Raw genomic sequence first — 14373 nt, forward strand, 5'->3', positions numbered from 1 at the left:
GGCTGCGTACGCTCTTCGCCTCAGCTAGCAACAGCACTAAAATTTCATTATCATCATCAGTATTATTATTATTATTATTATTATTATTATTATTATTTGACAAACGAACAACGGTGTCGTAAAATTCGCAAGAATATCGCGGCAAGCGCGTTATATCGATGATCGCTCATTCAGATATAATAACACTGTATGAGTTTGTATGATTTACTTTCCCTTTTCATTTATCTTATTTAACGATATTTCATGTTATGAAATAATGGAATGTCGGAACGTTTCGAAGAGGGTTGTCCGTCGTACCGTTGTAAGATCTTTGCAACGGTGAAATCTCATTGGCCGAGTCTGCGGTGAAAAAGGGGATAATAGGAGAAGAACGGTCGAGGAAGGAAGACAACTCGAGAGAGCGGAAAAAGAAGAGAGGAGAAACACGCCGAGGCTATGCGAGGAGAGTGAGTGCATGCGCGCCTTGCAAAGCGACTGCAATTTTTCCGTATATAGGAGTGGCGAGGCGCGCGAAGCTCGTTCGAGGAAAGGCAAAAGGCAAAAGGCAAAGGAATAATCGGTGGCTGAGAGGAAGAGGAAAGGAGGGAGGGCAGGGAAGACGCATACCAAGACGCTCGTTCTATACGGCCTGGCGGCTTATGAACAAGTGACAGAGGGCGAGTGACCAACAACAAAAACAAAAATAAAAACGACAGAAGCAAAGGATCCGCGACTGGATAAACAAGACGAAACGTGTATAACGAAAAGTTGTTCAATGCACGACCAAATTTCCTGAGGATGTCTCCTGCTCTCCCGCGTCTTCCTTTATTCCGTCATGACCGCTCTCAACGCACAGCGAATTTTGTTCTCTTCCTCGATATTATTCGATATCTCGGATAGTCGTTTGGCGCTTGGAAACTCTCTTGGCCGAATGAACAAACGCGATTATTAAGAGTTATCGTGGATTTGGGTCGAAAACGCGAACCGCGCGGAGAGGACCGAGGAGAATACCGGGAAATAAGAAGAGAGGAACGATAAGATTGACGTCAGCGTATCATATTTATTATATTTATAGTAAAAAAAAAATGAGCATCTATGCTGCTGATAATTGTGGTCGTAGTCCCGTTCGAGTAAACGAGTATCGTCGTTTCACGAGAATCTCATGGCTGGTGTAAGTTTAAAATACCAAAGAGCAGCGACGCCGCCGCATATTTCGAAGCAAGTGCGCGAAATCGAATTTTTCTTTCTATTAAACGCGCGGCGAACCATTGCTGCTGTTTATTTTCATTTGGTATTTTAGTACGCCCATAATATAGTTCGGGATTGACGGGGCAGCAGCCGGTTTACGCGAGGCGAATCTCTCGGATGATGAGAGCGCAAGGCGGCGGTCGAATAAGGGAGCAGGAAGAATAATAAAAAAAACGGTGTTGGTAATCGGAGGATTCGAGCTGCCGCTGGCTCGCTATTTTGCGCTTGGCACGACAACGTTATTCGGTTACCATGTTTCAGTGCATCATACAACAAAGAAATGGATGGATTCATCCTTCCAATCCCGATACGAAGGATGTTTTTCCAGGTATTTACCGAAAAACACTCCGAGTTTAATATTTTTCGTTTGTAATACCGCGCTAATATTAACGATGTCATTTCGATATGCCATCCTCGCGGCATTACGATTTATTTATCATATAATCTTATAATCCGGGGTGTGACGGGTGACCGAAGCTGAATGCGGCCACCACGCTCGTAATCTCTCGATACTTGTTTATTGTCACACACTCTCTGCGTATATTAGCATATAGCAATACACTATTCCGATAACTGCGGTGCAGACACGCGCCTTATACCTTTTCAGCATCATCACAGCCTCAAACTTCAAGTTCGGCTTTTTATTGTGCCACCACTATTTATAATTAATTATAACATACGATTTTACGAATAATTTGACGAGCAGCAAACCGTGCGTAACTGTGCGCGCGTTTATTGAAAATTTGAATACCGGTACGCGTGCGCGCGCGGGCCAAAGTCCTGGTCATCCGTACTTTTTTTCGGGTCCAATTTCAATTGTTTTGGCGGCCAAACTTATCCAATAAGAATACCATTGCGCCAATTCCTCATAATATAGGTATATGTATATGTTTATATAGCGATTATTGACAAAAATCGCATTTATAACCGCGATGTTATATCCAAGCAAATCCAGTCCTTTGCTGGCTGAAAAATCTATTGCGAGCTCCCTGATTGCCGATGACTCGAACTCGTCGATGACAGATAGAATATATCATGCGATTTTTCACTTTATATTTTCATTCCATCCGCCCCCCCCCCCCCCCCCCCCCGCAGCAGAGAAGATTCCCTAGTTTTTTTGTTATCTCAGCCTCCGCGTTTTATGCACGAAAATAGTTACTAATTATAAATTATAACGCGTCTGTATAACGAAAATTGTCGTCAATTTTCACTCGAGTCGCCGTCTTTTAATCTTCGTGGAATGGCATTTCTACAATTGATTCTATAAATTTCGCGCATGCCGGGATAATGGATTTTTACGCCGCACCTCCGTCGCCGCCGCCGCGAACCAACTGGACCCATGGACCATATCCAGATTTATTATCAGCTCGTTATTTCATCTATAGGGTATACAAAACGCATATACATAATTATGTGAATAACATTGTTTTTAACAAGCGCACTGCTTGCGTTGGCGTTTTTTTTTTTAATAAAATCTACTTTTCATTAATTACTTTTTCCTATTACATTAGGGCATGATTTGTGATAAAAGAAAAAAAAAACGGAAAAAAAAGTAATAATTTTATCGAAACAATGTATTCGGAAACGACAGTCCGCTCACAAAGATTGAACGAACGGCGGTGCTTTTAAAATACCCAAGATTTTTTTGTCGTCGCCGAGTTTTGTGCAGCAGCGCGCGCAGCAGTGCTCTGACGCTATAATATATATTATTGCTCGCCGCCGCACAGGATCTTCCCTCAGACACGAAATAATTGAATAAATATACATAGTTGAGAGATGAACGAAATGCGGTGATGCCGCGTGTATGTGCAGCAACCAGATCCAGCGAAACAGTACGTACGATATATCCCTTTGAATGCACGGTGTCTAAACGCCGGAAGCGGTCAATTGACGCTTCCGATGTATGACGCGCCCAACTTGCGTGTACCGTTTCGCTCTTCCTCTCTCAACTATACATCTCTCCGTATAAACACCCAATCCATTCTTATATGGATATATGGATTGGGATTCTTCGTTATTTCAAAAATAATCAAATCATACTCGATCGAATAAATGCAATTTCAATATCAATATTACGTAAAACGTGTGATATTCGTCCGCGAGAGAACGATCAAGTCGTAAAAACACGACTCGCAACACCGCAAATATAAATTAATCTCGAACCTCGAACACTTTTTCTTATCATCATAATATATACTCGTTACTCGTCTCAAAACCGCCGTCTCCTATGCGTATACTATAGTATAGGTAATATTTTCTTCAAATAGCCGCATTGGTGGTACCTAATATACAACCGAGGCGCGAGAGTGCCCTCTCATTGTCGCAGCAGCCATACTTGCACGTATTTCACATATACGCGGTATTAATAATCGTAGATCACTCTGGGTTTCACGGTATCCCCCCTTTACCGCCTCTCCTAATCGCTCAATAGCCGCGTACTCCTCTCGCTCTGTCCGACCATGAATGTCTCCGAATCTTCGACACGTTGCACCGCATGATCGAGATATACCTATATATATATTGAAACGTTTCGATATTCGGGGGGTTGTCAAATCCCAAATATCGGAACTTAGGATTTTTTAGATCCTCTTCTCTCACGTAGGAGAGGTGTCATTGTGCACGTTCGTGCACTGACCGGCGGATTTTTGCCAGGAGCGGGTAAAGCCTTCCGATTTCCCCATCTTGCAATTCGAGGAGCTTGGCTCGAACTCGACCTTCAAGAACGGATACTTTCGTCCGGTATGGGAGCATCTAGTGCTCTGTATTGCTTCCTCGCTACGCAATCGGGCTTAGCCTCGCTAGAGCGTACTGTGGGAAGCAATCTTCTCGTGATCGAGGAATGATATGCTTCCCGTTATTGCTTTGTTTGTATACAATTTTGGTAGGAATAAGGAGCAGGATGCGGGAAAGGTTGGGAGGAGCCTCATTGTCGTACGGGCGGTGCTCCGCTGACGCGAGAGCGCTCCGTCCGTAGCCCTCTGACAGACCTCTGTCAAACCAGAGATCGTGCCAGGGGGTAAGGCTGTCCCGTTACAATATATATATATATGTCCATAATTTTACTTGCGTATACCGATCCTCGCGTGCCATATAGGCTTGGATGTGTTGGTCCTGCGAATAATGCGGTGAGTAGTATATAATAGCTCTCGAACAATCGTTCGGGCAATGCGATATATATTATTATTATATATATATATATACAGGGTGTCCCATTTTAATCTTACACCTGACTTTTCTCGGAAAATATTGCTCGGATCAAATATTGTGTGGAACAAAACTTTTAGGGGTTGAAGGGGAACGTTTGATAAAAATTGGTTTGTGGATCCAAAATTCAAAATGGCGGCGTTAGAATGGCCGACATGTTTTTTTCGAATGGAAACATAACTTTTTTTCATCACCAAAAAATTTTTCAGCGCAAAACCAACAACTTTTGTTGGAAAAATTTTTTGATTAAGTTCATATTTTTTAAGTGAGAACATCATTTTCAACTATTTTAGAGGTATCCAGGATGCACCGCGAAGAGATCTTTAACGTGTACCAAGTGCAAGTGCGTTTGCGTGTGCGTCTGCATATGCGTGCATACGTGGAGGTGCATGTGTGTATGTTTTTTTATTTTCATTTTATTTTTCAACTTTTTTTAAAAAGAGGGGCATGCAATGCCTTTATGCCCATAGGTACGAGCTCACAAGGATTAGGTCTCTGCGGTTCGTCACTACCGCAGTATTTTCGGACTCCAAACTCTCCTTGTGAGTGTACTCTGATCCCTCCCTAGAGATGTTCAAAGATCCCTCCATTCATGTTTAAACATGCCTGAATTCTTCTCTCAAAACCATCAACTGTGCGTAGGAGAACATCTCTCGGGATCGCACGGCAGGCAGCTCTTATCCGCTCCTTCATGTTTTCTCGTGTTGTTGGAGCTTGACAGTAGACAGCGTCCTTTAAGTACCCCCACAAAAAGAAATCAGGAGACGTAAGATCTGGTGACCTTGGAGGCCAATTTACAGGACCGTCTCGACCAATCGACCGTTGACCAAATGTTGTATCCAGATGATTTCGAACAACATGAGCCCAGTGAGCGGGTGCATCGTCTTGCTGAAACCACATCTGTTGACGTGTTTCCAAATCCAGATCTTCTAGCAAAGAGGCAGTTCATTTTGTAGAAAATCAAGGTAACGGACAGAGTTCACATTTCCCTCGAAAAAATGGGGACCTATTAATTGCCCGTTCACAATACCACACCATACGTTCAAACTCCATCGATGCTGGTGATCGATCTGTCTCAACCAATGTGGATTCTGATCAGACCAATACCGAAAGTTCCATCGGTTCACTTGACCACGGTTGTTGAAAGTGGATTCATCACTGAACATAACGTATCGAAAAAAGTCCCTGGATCGCTCGATTTGTCTCAACGCCCACCGACAAAACGCCACCCTTCGCAACGGATCTGGATTAGGAGTGTCTTGGTGGAATTGTAGTCGGTACGGGTGAAGTTTCGCACCTTTCAATACACGGTGCACTGTCGATTTGGGAAACCCCAGTCGTTCCGAGATCACTTTGGCACTCAAATGAGGATCAATTGCTATCATAGCTAAAATAGCAATGTTTCGGGCTTCATGCAATCCACCAAAATTATTGACGTTTGGGAAATGTCGACGGTGGCAGATCATCCGACCTGCCCTCGCTCGCTGCTCAAGGGTTCGGATTGTCTGCCGTGATGGGTGACGACGATCAGGATATTCACGTCGATAAAAATTTTCGTCTCGGAAGTAATTGCCCCGACACCTCCCTAAAATAAGGAGCATATCAACGATTTCGTTGGGACTGAAATCAGCCATTGTTGCTAATTTTCAGAATTTTCCTCTAATTTAAGAACTTTTAAAAATTTCGAGAATCAAGAACTTTTCTCTGATTTCAGAACCTTTACAAATTTTCGATTTCGTCTCTTGCTAATGGCTGCGGAGTCAGAAGATAAACGTTTCAATTAATTTTTCATCCGTGGGCGATCACAATGACTTCTAAAATAAAAAATTCTTCTCTGATTTACAACTCAAAAGTAGGCGTAAGTCTCGCTTACGTGAACTTATCTTTAAGCGTAAGCCTCGCTTGCGTGTACTTATCTTTAAGCGTAAGCCTCGCGTACGATTAAAGGTAAGTTCACTTTGTAAGAGATTAAAGAAAACATCATTGGTAGTACTGACGTAGTCTGACTTTGCGTAGTTCTCTTACTTTAGAGTTTTAAATCAGAGAAGCATTTTTTATTTTAGAAGTCATTGTGATCGCCCACGAATGAAAAATTGATTGAAACGTTTATTTTCTGACTCCGCAGCCATTAGCAAGAGACGAAATCGAAAATTTGTAAAGGTTCTGAAATCAGAGAAAAATTCTTGATTCTCGAAATTTTTAAAAGTTCTTAAATTAGAGGAAAATTCTGAAAATTAGCAACAATGGCTGATTTCAGTCCCAACGAAATCGTTGATATGCTCCTTACACGCAAACGCACTTGCACTTGATACGTTAAAGATCTCTTCGCGGTACATCCTGGATACCTCTAAAATAGTTGAAAATGATGTTCTTACTTGAAAAATATGAACTTAATCAAAAAAATTTTTCAACAAAAGTTTTTGGTTTTGCGCTGAAAAATTTTTTGGCGATGAAAAAAACTTATGTTTCCATTCGAAAAAAACATGTCAGCCATTCTAACGCCGCCATTTTGAATTTTGGATCCACAAACCAATTTTTATCAAACGTTCCCCTTCAACCCCTAAAAGTTTTGTTCCACACAATATTTGATCCGAGCAATATTTTCCGAGAAAAGTCAGGTGTAAGATTAAAATGGGACACCCTGTATATATACGTCCCGCGGTCATAAGCCATTTCCGCGCCTGTGCGCATTCTTATTCGCAAACTCTGGCTCAAAGTCAATCTCTTCGAGTTTGAAAATTCTTTCGATAGATCTGCAGTTTAGATGGACCGCCGCTGCGCAACGGCACACCAATTAATGTCCGTCCTCGAATCTACCATCATATGAATTCGAATTTATCAGCGCAATAACGAATCGCAATTTTATTCATTTTTTGCACATTATAAGGGAAAAAAGTTTTCTTCATTCAAAACGCATGCTGCGTGTCTTTTGAATTCCCTTAGCAATCAGATTGCGTATTGTTTGTATCTGAAACATTACAAGAGATAGGATAAACAAAAATGAAAAAGTTTCATCCTTTTTTTTTTCTTTTTTTTTCCAATTTCAACAATGTTGCTGCTGCTTCATAGTATACGAATATTCCTATATACCGCACTCGTACGAAGGACGATAGAGTTATCAGGGATCTTCTTCCGCGGTTGATGTTATAACGCCAATTTTTTTAATTCTTTTATCCTATTCATTTGCCATATATCAACTCATTCCTGTTTACGTCGTGCGCGTGGTAGTCTCTCGACGCCCAAGTAGACAGTATTGGAATAAAAAGAGAGCTCGTATACGAGTCCCGGCGCGTAAAATGTTCCTTCTGTGTGTGACATCACAGCCTTTTACCAATCTCGATCCATCATCGATATTTACTTTTCTTTTTCATTATTTTTTTCCAACAGAGCCAACGCTTCTCTCACAACGAAGCTTACTATTTTTTAAACATTCGACCATCTTTTTTACTTTCAATTGCGCTACAGGCAAAGGCGTCGAAAATAAATGACGGAGCGGGGGATCGGTGGTCGAGCGAGGTATTACAATCACCGGAATATTTACGTCCTGCGACGGCGGCGGCGATGGTGGTTTCCCGGTTCCGAGCAAATAATATCAAACTCTATTGTTACTATATGAGGCGGCCGGGTGGCGACATAATCCACGCCAACTCGATCAACTTTCTCCCCGACTCCTGCTCCCATTTTTCATATTTATATATAATTTTTTCTATGCGATTGCATCACAAGAGACATTCTCACAATTTTCTAGATTTTCATGAGCCTTCATTCGTGCGGTGCTTGTCCGTGTGAGAGAAAATATTTTCTTGTTCGAAGAATATGAAAAAACCATACGAGCAGCCCCTCCTTTTCAAAATCGGCATTCCCTAAAATTTGTAATTCTATTACGTACTGGAATTTTTTTTGAATACGTGGAAAAAATATTAAATAGATGTCATCCGTATTGAAAGTACGATGCTTTTTGCGTTTGATTTGCTATCGACGTTGAAAAAATTTCAAAAAATTGTCAAGAAATATATGCTATTCGCCTAACCCGAGCGGTTATCCAAAATAAAAAAAAAAAACAAAAACAAAAACAAAAGGAATCGTCATAGGACGAATAAGACTGAAGCTGATAGCACAAAATGTCCTGGGCATGATCCAACATTTTTTAGCAACTTTTTCAGATTTTCCATTCGGGCTCTGTTTATTGTAGTATTCGTTTCTAAGTAAAACAAAAATTGGATACATCGAACCAACAGCCAAATTGAGAAACACCGATCAGACGCGAATAGTAAGGAGCGAAATAACCGCTTTACTCCATTTTCCCTTATCAGCGCCGCCACCTGCGCGGGCGAGCGAGCGCGCCTCAACTTGCCGGATACGCGTAATTCCAACCAGTTTCTTCTTCTTCTCTCTCTCTCTCTCTCTCTCAAGAGATTCATACGTGTTTACACAGACTATATGAATATAGGTACCCCCCCCCCCCCCCCCCCCCTACGCTTTTCATTTCCCGTTTCCTCGAATCGTCCGAGGGTATAGAGTCGCCGCGCGACGCGCGCTTCAGGCTCCTCTTTTCTATCCCTACTGTTATGACCTTCCTCTCATATATGCCATATTCCTCCCACATTGCCATATATTTATAAATAGCCAGCCGTGTATAATAAGCGCATGCACAAAAAAGACAACAAACTGAGCGCACGGACGCATGCTCAAAAATTTAGAGATCGAAGGCGATACGAAGAGGAATGCTGCTCGTTTGACTCAACATTTTTTCTTCTGAGGCATAAAAAAATGTCTGACGATTTTTCAAAAGTGGTCTCACTCGCGGGTTGACCGCTTATAATATAGCTCCGTTACCCGAACAAACAAAAAGTAAGCGCTCCTGCTACCGCGCGGTATATCCTGGTGCTGCTGCATAGGTTTGCGTTTATATTTTTACACGAATACGTATATGCCATGCATGAAAGACGTAAGGGAGGGAACCGAGGGCGAGGCGACGATCAGCGGAGAACCAACTTCCTCGCCCATGCGACTCGACGTTACGCGTTATACATTCGTCTGCTCCTCTTATTTCTATTTATAGAGCTCGTTTAAACACCCACCGAATAGCGAGCTGCTTGAAAAAAAATCAAATCTCTTTTCAAACTGTACAAAGGTAAAATATTCCGTGTCGTCGAATCATATGAAACAGCACTTTGAATATGTATATGCGTTCATGCGTATATTGCCAGTAATATATCGATAGAGTCTTGGAGATAAATATAATCGCGCGTGCGTTTATTTACAACGACACGCGCGTGCGGCTCTCATACAGTTGGAAAAGTTTATAAATAAGTTGGCGTAGTCGCGTATTAATCACATCAACGCGCGACTTTTATATAATCTTTCATCTTTCATTCAATATTATATCCATAATTTTATTTTCATTTATTATACAACGCGTGTTATCTCTATCGCCATGGTTATATTGACGACTCGGAGAGCGGATCGCCTATTACGAGGAAAAATTTTTCTCATTACATAGTAGGACTATTAAGTAGAAGAAGAGTGATTTTTCTCTACTCGAACGCGCAGATGTCTAATACGCGTGGCTGACTTGACACTCAAGAGACTACTACGCGATGAATCGTAAGTTGCATGGTTGTTAGAGACTGCGCTTGGATTTGCGACTGCATCGCAATGCCACCGCCGCCGCCGCCGTCGCCGCCGCCGCACGACCCCTCATTCATCAATCATCCAGCAGCACCAGCAACAGTTTAACGCGAAAGAAATGGTGTGTGCGCGGTGCGCGAGAAAGAGAAAGAGAGCAAAGTCTTTTTTACAGAACACCTCGATATCGATTTTACTCTTTACTTTTGCTCTTCGTCTCTATATCTATATACCGGCAAAAAATCATGTACCGCTACGAGTTTTATATATTTTCATAGTTTGTTTTTTTATGTTTTGTGTTTGCAGACATTAGGCTCCAGTTGAACGAACAGTTGAGATGTCTCGACGTACGTATGGAATCGCAGGTCGCCCTCGTCGCCGAACTCCAGGATTTTTTCCGGCGAAGAGCAGAACTCGAACTCGACTATAGCAAATCTCTCGACAAAATGGCCAGGGGCATACAGCTTAGGCACAAAGAACAAAAACAAAAGTAACGCTATTTTTCCTGAGATCCGTTCGCTCATTAATAGTAGCATATTTATATCCATCTTTTCCTCGGACATGTTTGGAATATTATACGAAAAACGAAAGTTGTGTAAGATCGTTTATAATGAAAGGACGAGTAACGCGCAACTCGTATGTTTATTGTTGCTTTAAATATCAGATTTGTCTGAATAAAAAGTGCACCAGCAGCAGCATCGATCAGCCGCTACTATAATAAATTCGAAATCGTAATACTTCGATCGGTTACCAAAACAAGTATTAGTTACGAAATTTTACACGGCCGTTATGACGTTATGCGACGTCGTCGCATTTCCATGACGACAGGTGTATTTCTTTACTTGTTGCATGCCAATACCAATACCGTTCTAGGATATATATTCGATTGCTGGATATGTTTTGCAGAAGAGAGCAGTGGCCCCTTTTCTCGAGTTACGCTTGCTGGCAACAATTGGTCAACGAGACAAAGTCACTGAGCCGCGATCATGCCGCACTCTCGGAAGTCTATAGTACTCATCTCGTGGGTCGACTCAATCAGGTCATGGAAGACGTCCAACGGATTTATAGACGAGTAAGTATACACTGGCGTACTCAAAGTTCTCTCCTCTTGGATCTTTCATCAATTTCGACGTATTCTGTCAGTTTACCGCTCACGAATCATCCCAGAGAGAGAGAGAGAGAGAGAGAGAGAGACATTGAACAATCCGGTGGTTGAATAAGAACGAATAATGAAAATTTTGTTTTGCACTCGAACGATGCGGTCAGTGTCGCGAGATCGGTTACGAGACCCATGAGGAAATTTTGCGTGTTCTGCACGAACTACATACGACGATGAAGACCTATCAAGCCTATCAGGCTGAGTCACGCCAAGCTGAAACGAAACTTCGCGTCGCCGAGCAACAGAGAAGCAAACTCGAGGTTACCAACGCACCACCGGAAAAACTCGCCAGAAGTAAAAAGTACAAGCTCATCGAAAAGGAAGTCAACAAGGTTCGTTCGTTTATTTGAAAACCGTTCACACCATATAAATATATGTGAAAGAGCCAAAGCTATATGACCTACCGAGAATCAAATGTGTTGTTTTGAACGGGAGTTATGAGAAACGCCGCGGGGATTGATTAAAAATAGGATCACTAAAATTGTTACTTGACGCATCGTTGATTTTATTGTTGGATTAACCAACTTGCAAGTAAACAAGTGCGCGCGCGCGCGCACGCTTCAATAGCTGGCCCTTGACCCTGGAGAAGCGAGAGCTCTCCGGCTCGAGATGCGATATCGATTGCTCGTCGTACTCTCCTACAACCTACAACAACCCCCTCGCGCACCACTTTGTCGAGAAAGGTGATCCTGTTCTCACGCGCCCGCCCCCATTCCCCCATTCTATTTCTCGGGGATCAAAGCGTGACAACGTTCCAAAAAATCTTTACAACTGTATGAGTTTAGATAATTAGATAACTAGGGTGTGTCGAAATGAATCCATATTTTCTTTTCGGCTTCCACAAGCATTTTTCTTCCTATTTTACCAAACGATAAAGCTAGCCGAAAGGACAGCTCGAAATAAAATTATTTCGGCCGGCCCACCGCATACTTCAATTTTCCATAAGAATAACACGTGAAAAAAAAAAACTTCGGTGAACATTGTTCCATATCATTTGTAAAAAAAATTGCACGGATATTCTACTTACGTATTTTTGTAGAGAATTGAATTCCCTATAAAAATTAAGTCCGAAGAGTCGGTGGCCTAGAACCAACCGTTCAACGGTTACAACAGTTTAAAGTTTCCAACATCATCAAGCCAGATTTCGCATGTATAAATTTTTATTTTCGAGGTCGCTCCTTTTATAATGGCGGTGTTTAAATTGGGCTGAAAACTATTTTGACGTATAGTTTTTTTTTTTAAATGGCTTTTAGGATCGTTATCTAGGCAAAAATATCAGGTACATACTGTTCCCATTTTGTTTGAACGAACGAGATAAATTGTTTGTCTTTCCACTATTATTTTTGTTTGAATAAATTATGAAATTCAATTAACCAAACCAAATGCACAGATACAAATGTACATAGGAAGAGAAAGAGAGAAAGAGAGAGAGAAAACACTTCAATTTATTTCCTGTGCTTACAATTGGATTGATTAATAATTTATAATAAATAATCACGTGTTGGCGTAATACCGAACCGTTTGAGCGCTGTAAGCGCACACGTTGGCGTAATGCCGAACCGTTTCAGTCTAAAATTGCTACTTTGTTGCTTAATTCTTAAAAAATATAAGAAAACATAGGCTTCGGGCCAATTTAAACAGCACCATTAACGATGTATGGTACAAAAGTCTAAATAATTAGAAATTGGTCAAATTTGGTGATAATTTTCTTCAACATCAAGTGCGAAAACACATTTTTTTTTCAAAATTTTCTTCTGCCTAGTTATCGAGTAATTACGCATTAAAGCAGATTTCTTATGCCCGGAATGTATATACCTATATATACACTATCGACCAAAAGTATGGAATCACTCGACAACAATTCGAGCCGCACTAAAAGTTTGATAACTTTTTGAAGAATCAAGATATTTGGATTTAGCAAACGGCGTTTTGAAGAGGACAAATTTTCCTTCATATCCCTCTTCCCAGATATTTTTTATGATTTTTTTTTTTTTGGATTTGGTACTCTATGACTTGTGAAAATTTTTCCCGTTAATTTTCTTTATGACAACCTTGAAGCGAGGAGCAATAGCTTCAATTTCGTTTTTGAAAAAGTTTTGTACGATTTTTTTTTCGCAGAGTTATCGCATTTTTACCTGAAAAAGGCCACTTTTTCAAAAATATGGTTAATCCCGAAGATTTCGAAACTTGGATGAAATTGTCAGGAGGGAAAAAATTTGCAAAAGATCGTTCTGAATCGACTGGAATTGTATCAGAATGTTTGTTCGATATTTTTTTTGGCAATTCCAGTCAGAATTCCGACAACTGCAGTGGCTTAACTCGAATACCGTGTGGTTTGGGCCAAAGTATTAAGAGACAAAATCTTCTTATCTTCGAGTTTTCGATCGATGAGAATTTTTTCTCATCGATCGAAGAAGAAGAGAAGTTCATAAATACAAATGTTGTAGGGGAACATGGGGCAAAGTGGCCACCCACTTTTTTTGGGCCATTTTTTAATTCTGAGGCAAAGTGGCCATTCACACAATTCCAATTTCTGGCGGGGCACAGGATCAGTGAGAATTCTATGTTTTCTGAGAAATTTATAGCTATTTGAGGCAGAGGGTGAGAATCATTTTGCGAATTACTGATAAATCTCTATTTTATTTCGATTGACAAAAATCGTACTTATAACGGACTTCATATTCATCAACACCTGCACACAAGGTGTGCGCCCATTTTAGGCATATTTCGCAGCGAATCCAGTCTTCGGGGGAATGCGAAGAAAGTTGATCGCAGAAAATACAAGCAACGTCCGCCGCAGACAAGAATTTTTCTTTTTTGATTATCTCTTTTTTCTTACTCACTAGATTTGCGCGATACGACGGACTCGTGATAATGGCGGTTTTCCTACGATTTGCCCCCGATAAGAACGGGCTTTTGCCACGGGTAATGGTAAAATTTATCCAAGTATTCCGACTAATTTTTTTTTCATCCCATCAAAGGAGGGTCCCTACTATGCCTCGTTTCTTTTCGGTTTATCGCAGCCTTCAATGTTCCATGCGGGAACAGTCAATTACAACGTCTATTTAACGAGAAGTGACAATTATCGATTTTAATCGCGTTCGAGGGGGTAGCCACTTTGCCCCAAACATTTTTTTTTTTTCAAAATTCGAGAA

The 14373-nt window shown here is 41.2% G+C and overlaps 1 protein-coding gene across 7 annotated transcripts in view; it reads left to right on the plus strand.

The window, feature by feature from the left end:
• LOC122409865 (SLIT-ROBO Rho GTPase-activating protein 1-like) overlaps window positions 1-14373 on the plus strand; it is a 38628-nt gene that overhangs the window by 11985 nt on the left and 12270 nt on the right. For 2 of the 7 annotated variants that reach the window (XM_043417736.1, XM_043417743.1), the window contains 3 exons: window positions 10366-10549; window positions 10966-11131; window positions 11326-11550. In XM_043417736.1, coding sequence (XP_043273671.1) covers window positions 10366-10549; window positions 10966-11131; window positions 11326-11550 — 575 coding nt within the window. Of the gene's footprint in view, window positions 1-2; window positions 1556-9979; window positions 10184-10337; window positions 10550-10965; window positions 11132-11325; window positions 11551-14373 lie in introns of those variants that run through there. The other 5 variants (XM_043417738.1, XM_043417742.1, XM_043417737.1 and 2 more) reach the window with 5 other exon arrangements.

Source organism: Venturia canescens, chromosome 4 (assembly GCF_019457755.1).
Source record: "Venturia canescens isolate UGA chromosome 4, ASM1945775v1, whole genome shotgun sequence".
In the NCBI taxonomy this organism is placed as follows: domain Eukaryota; kingdom Metazoa; phylum Arthropoda; class Insecta; order Hymenoptera; family Ichneumonidae; genus Venturia; species Venturia canescens.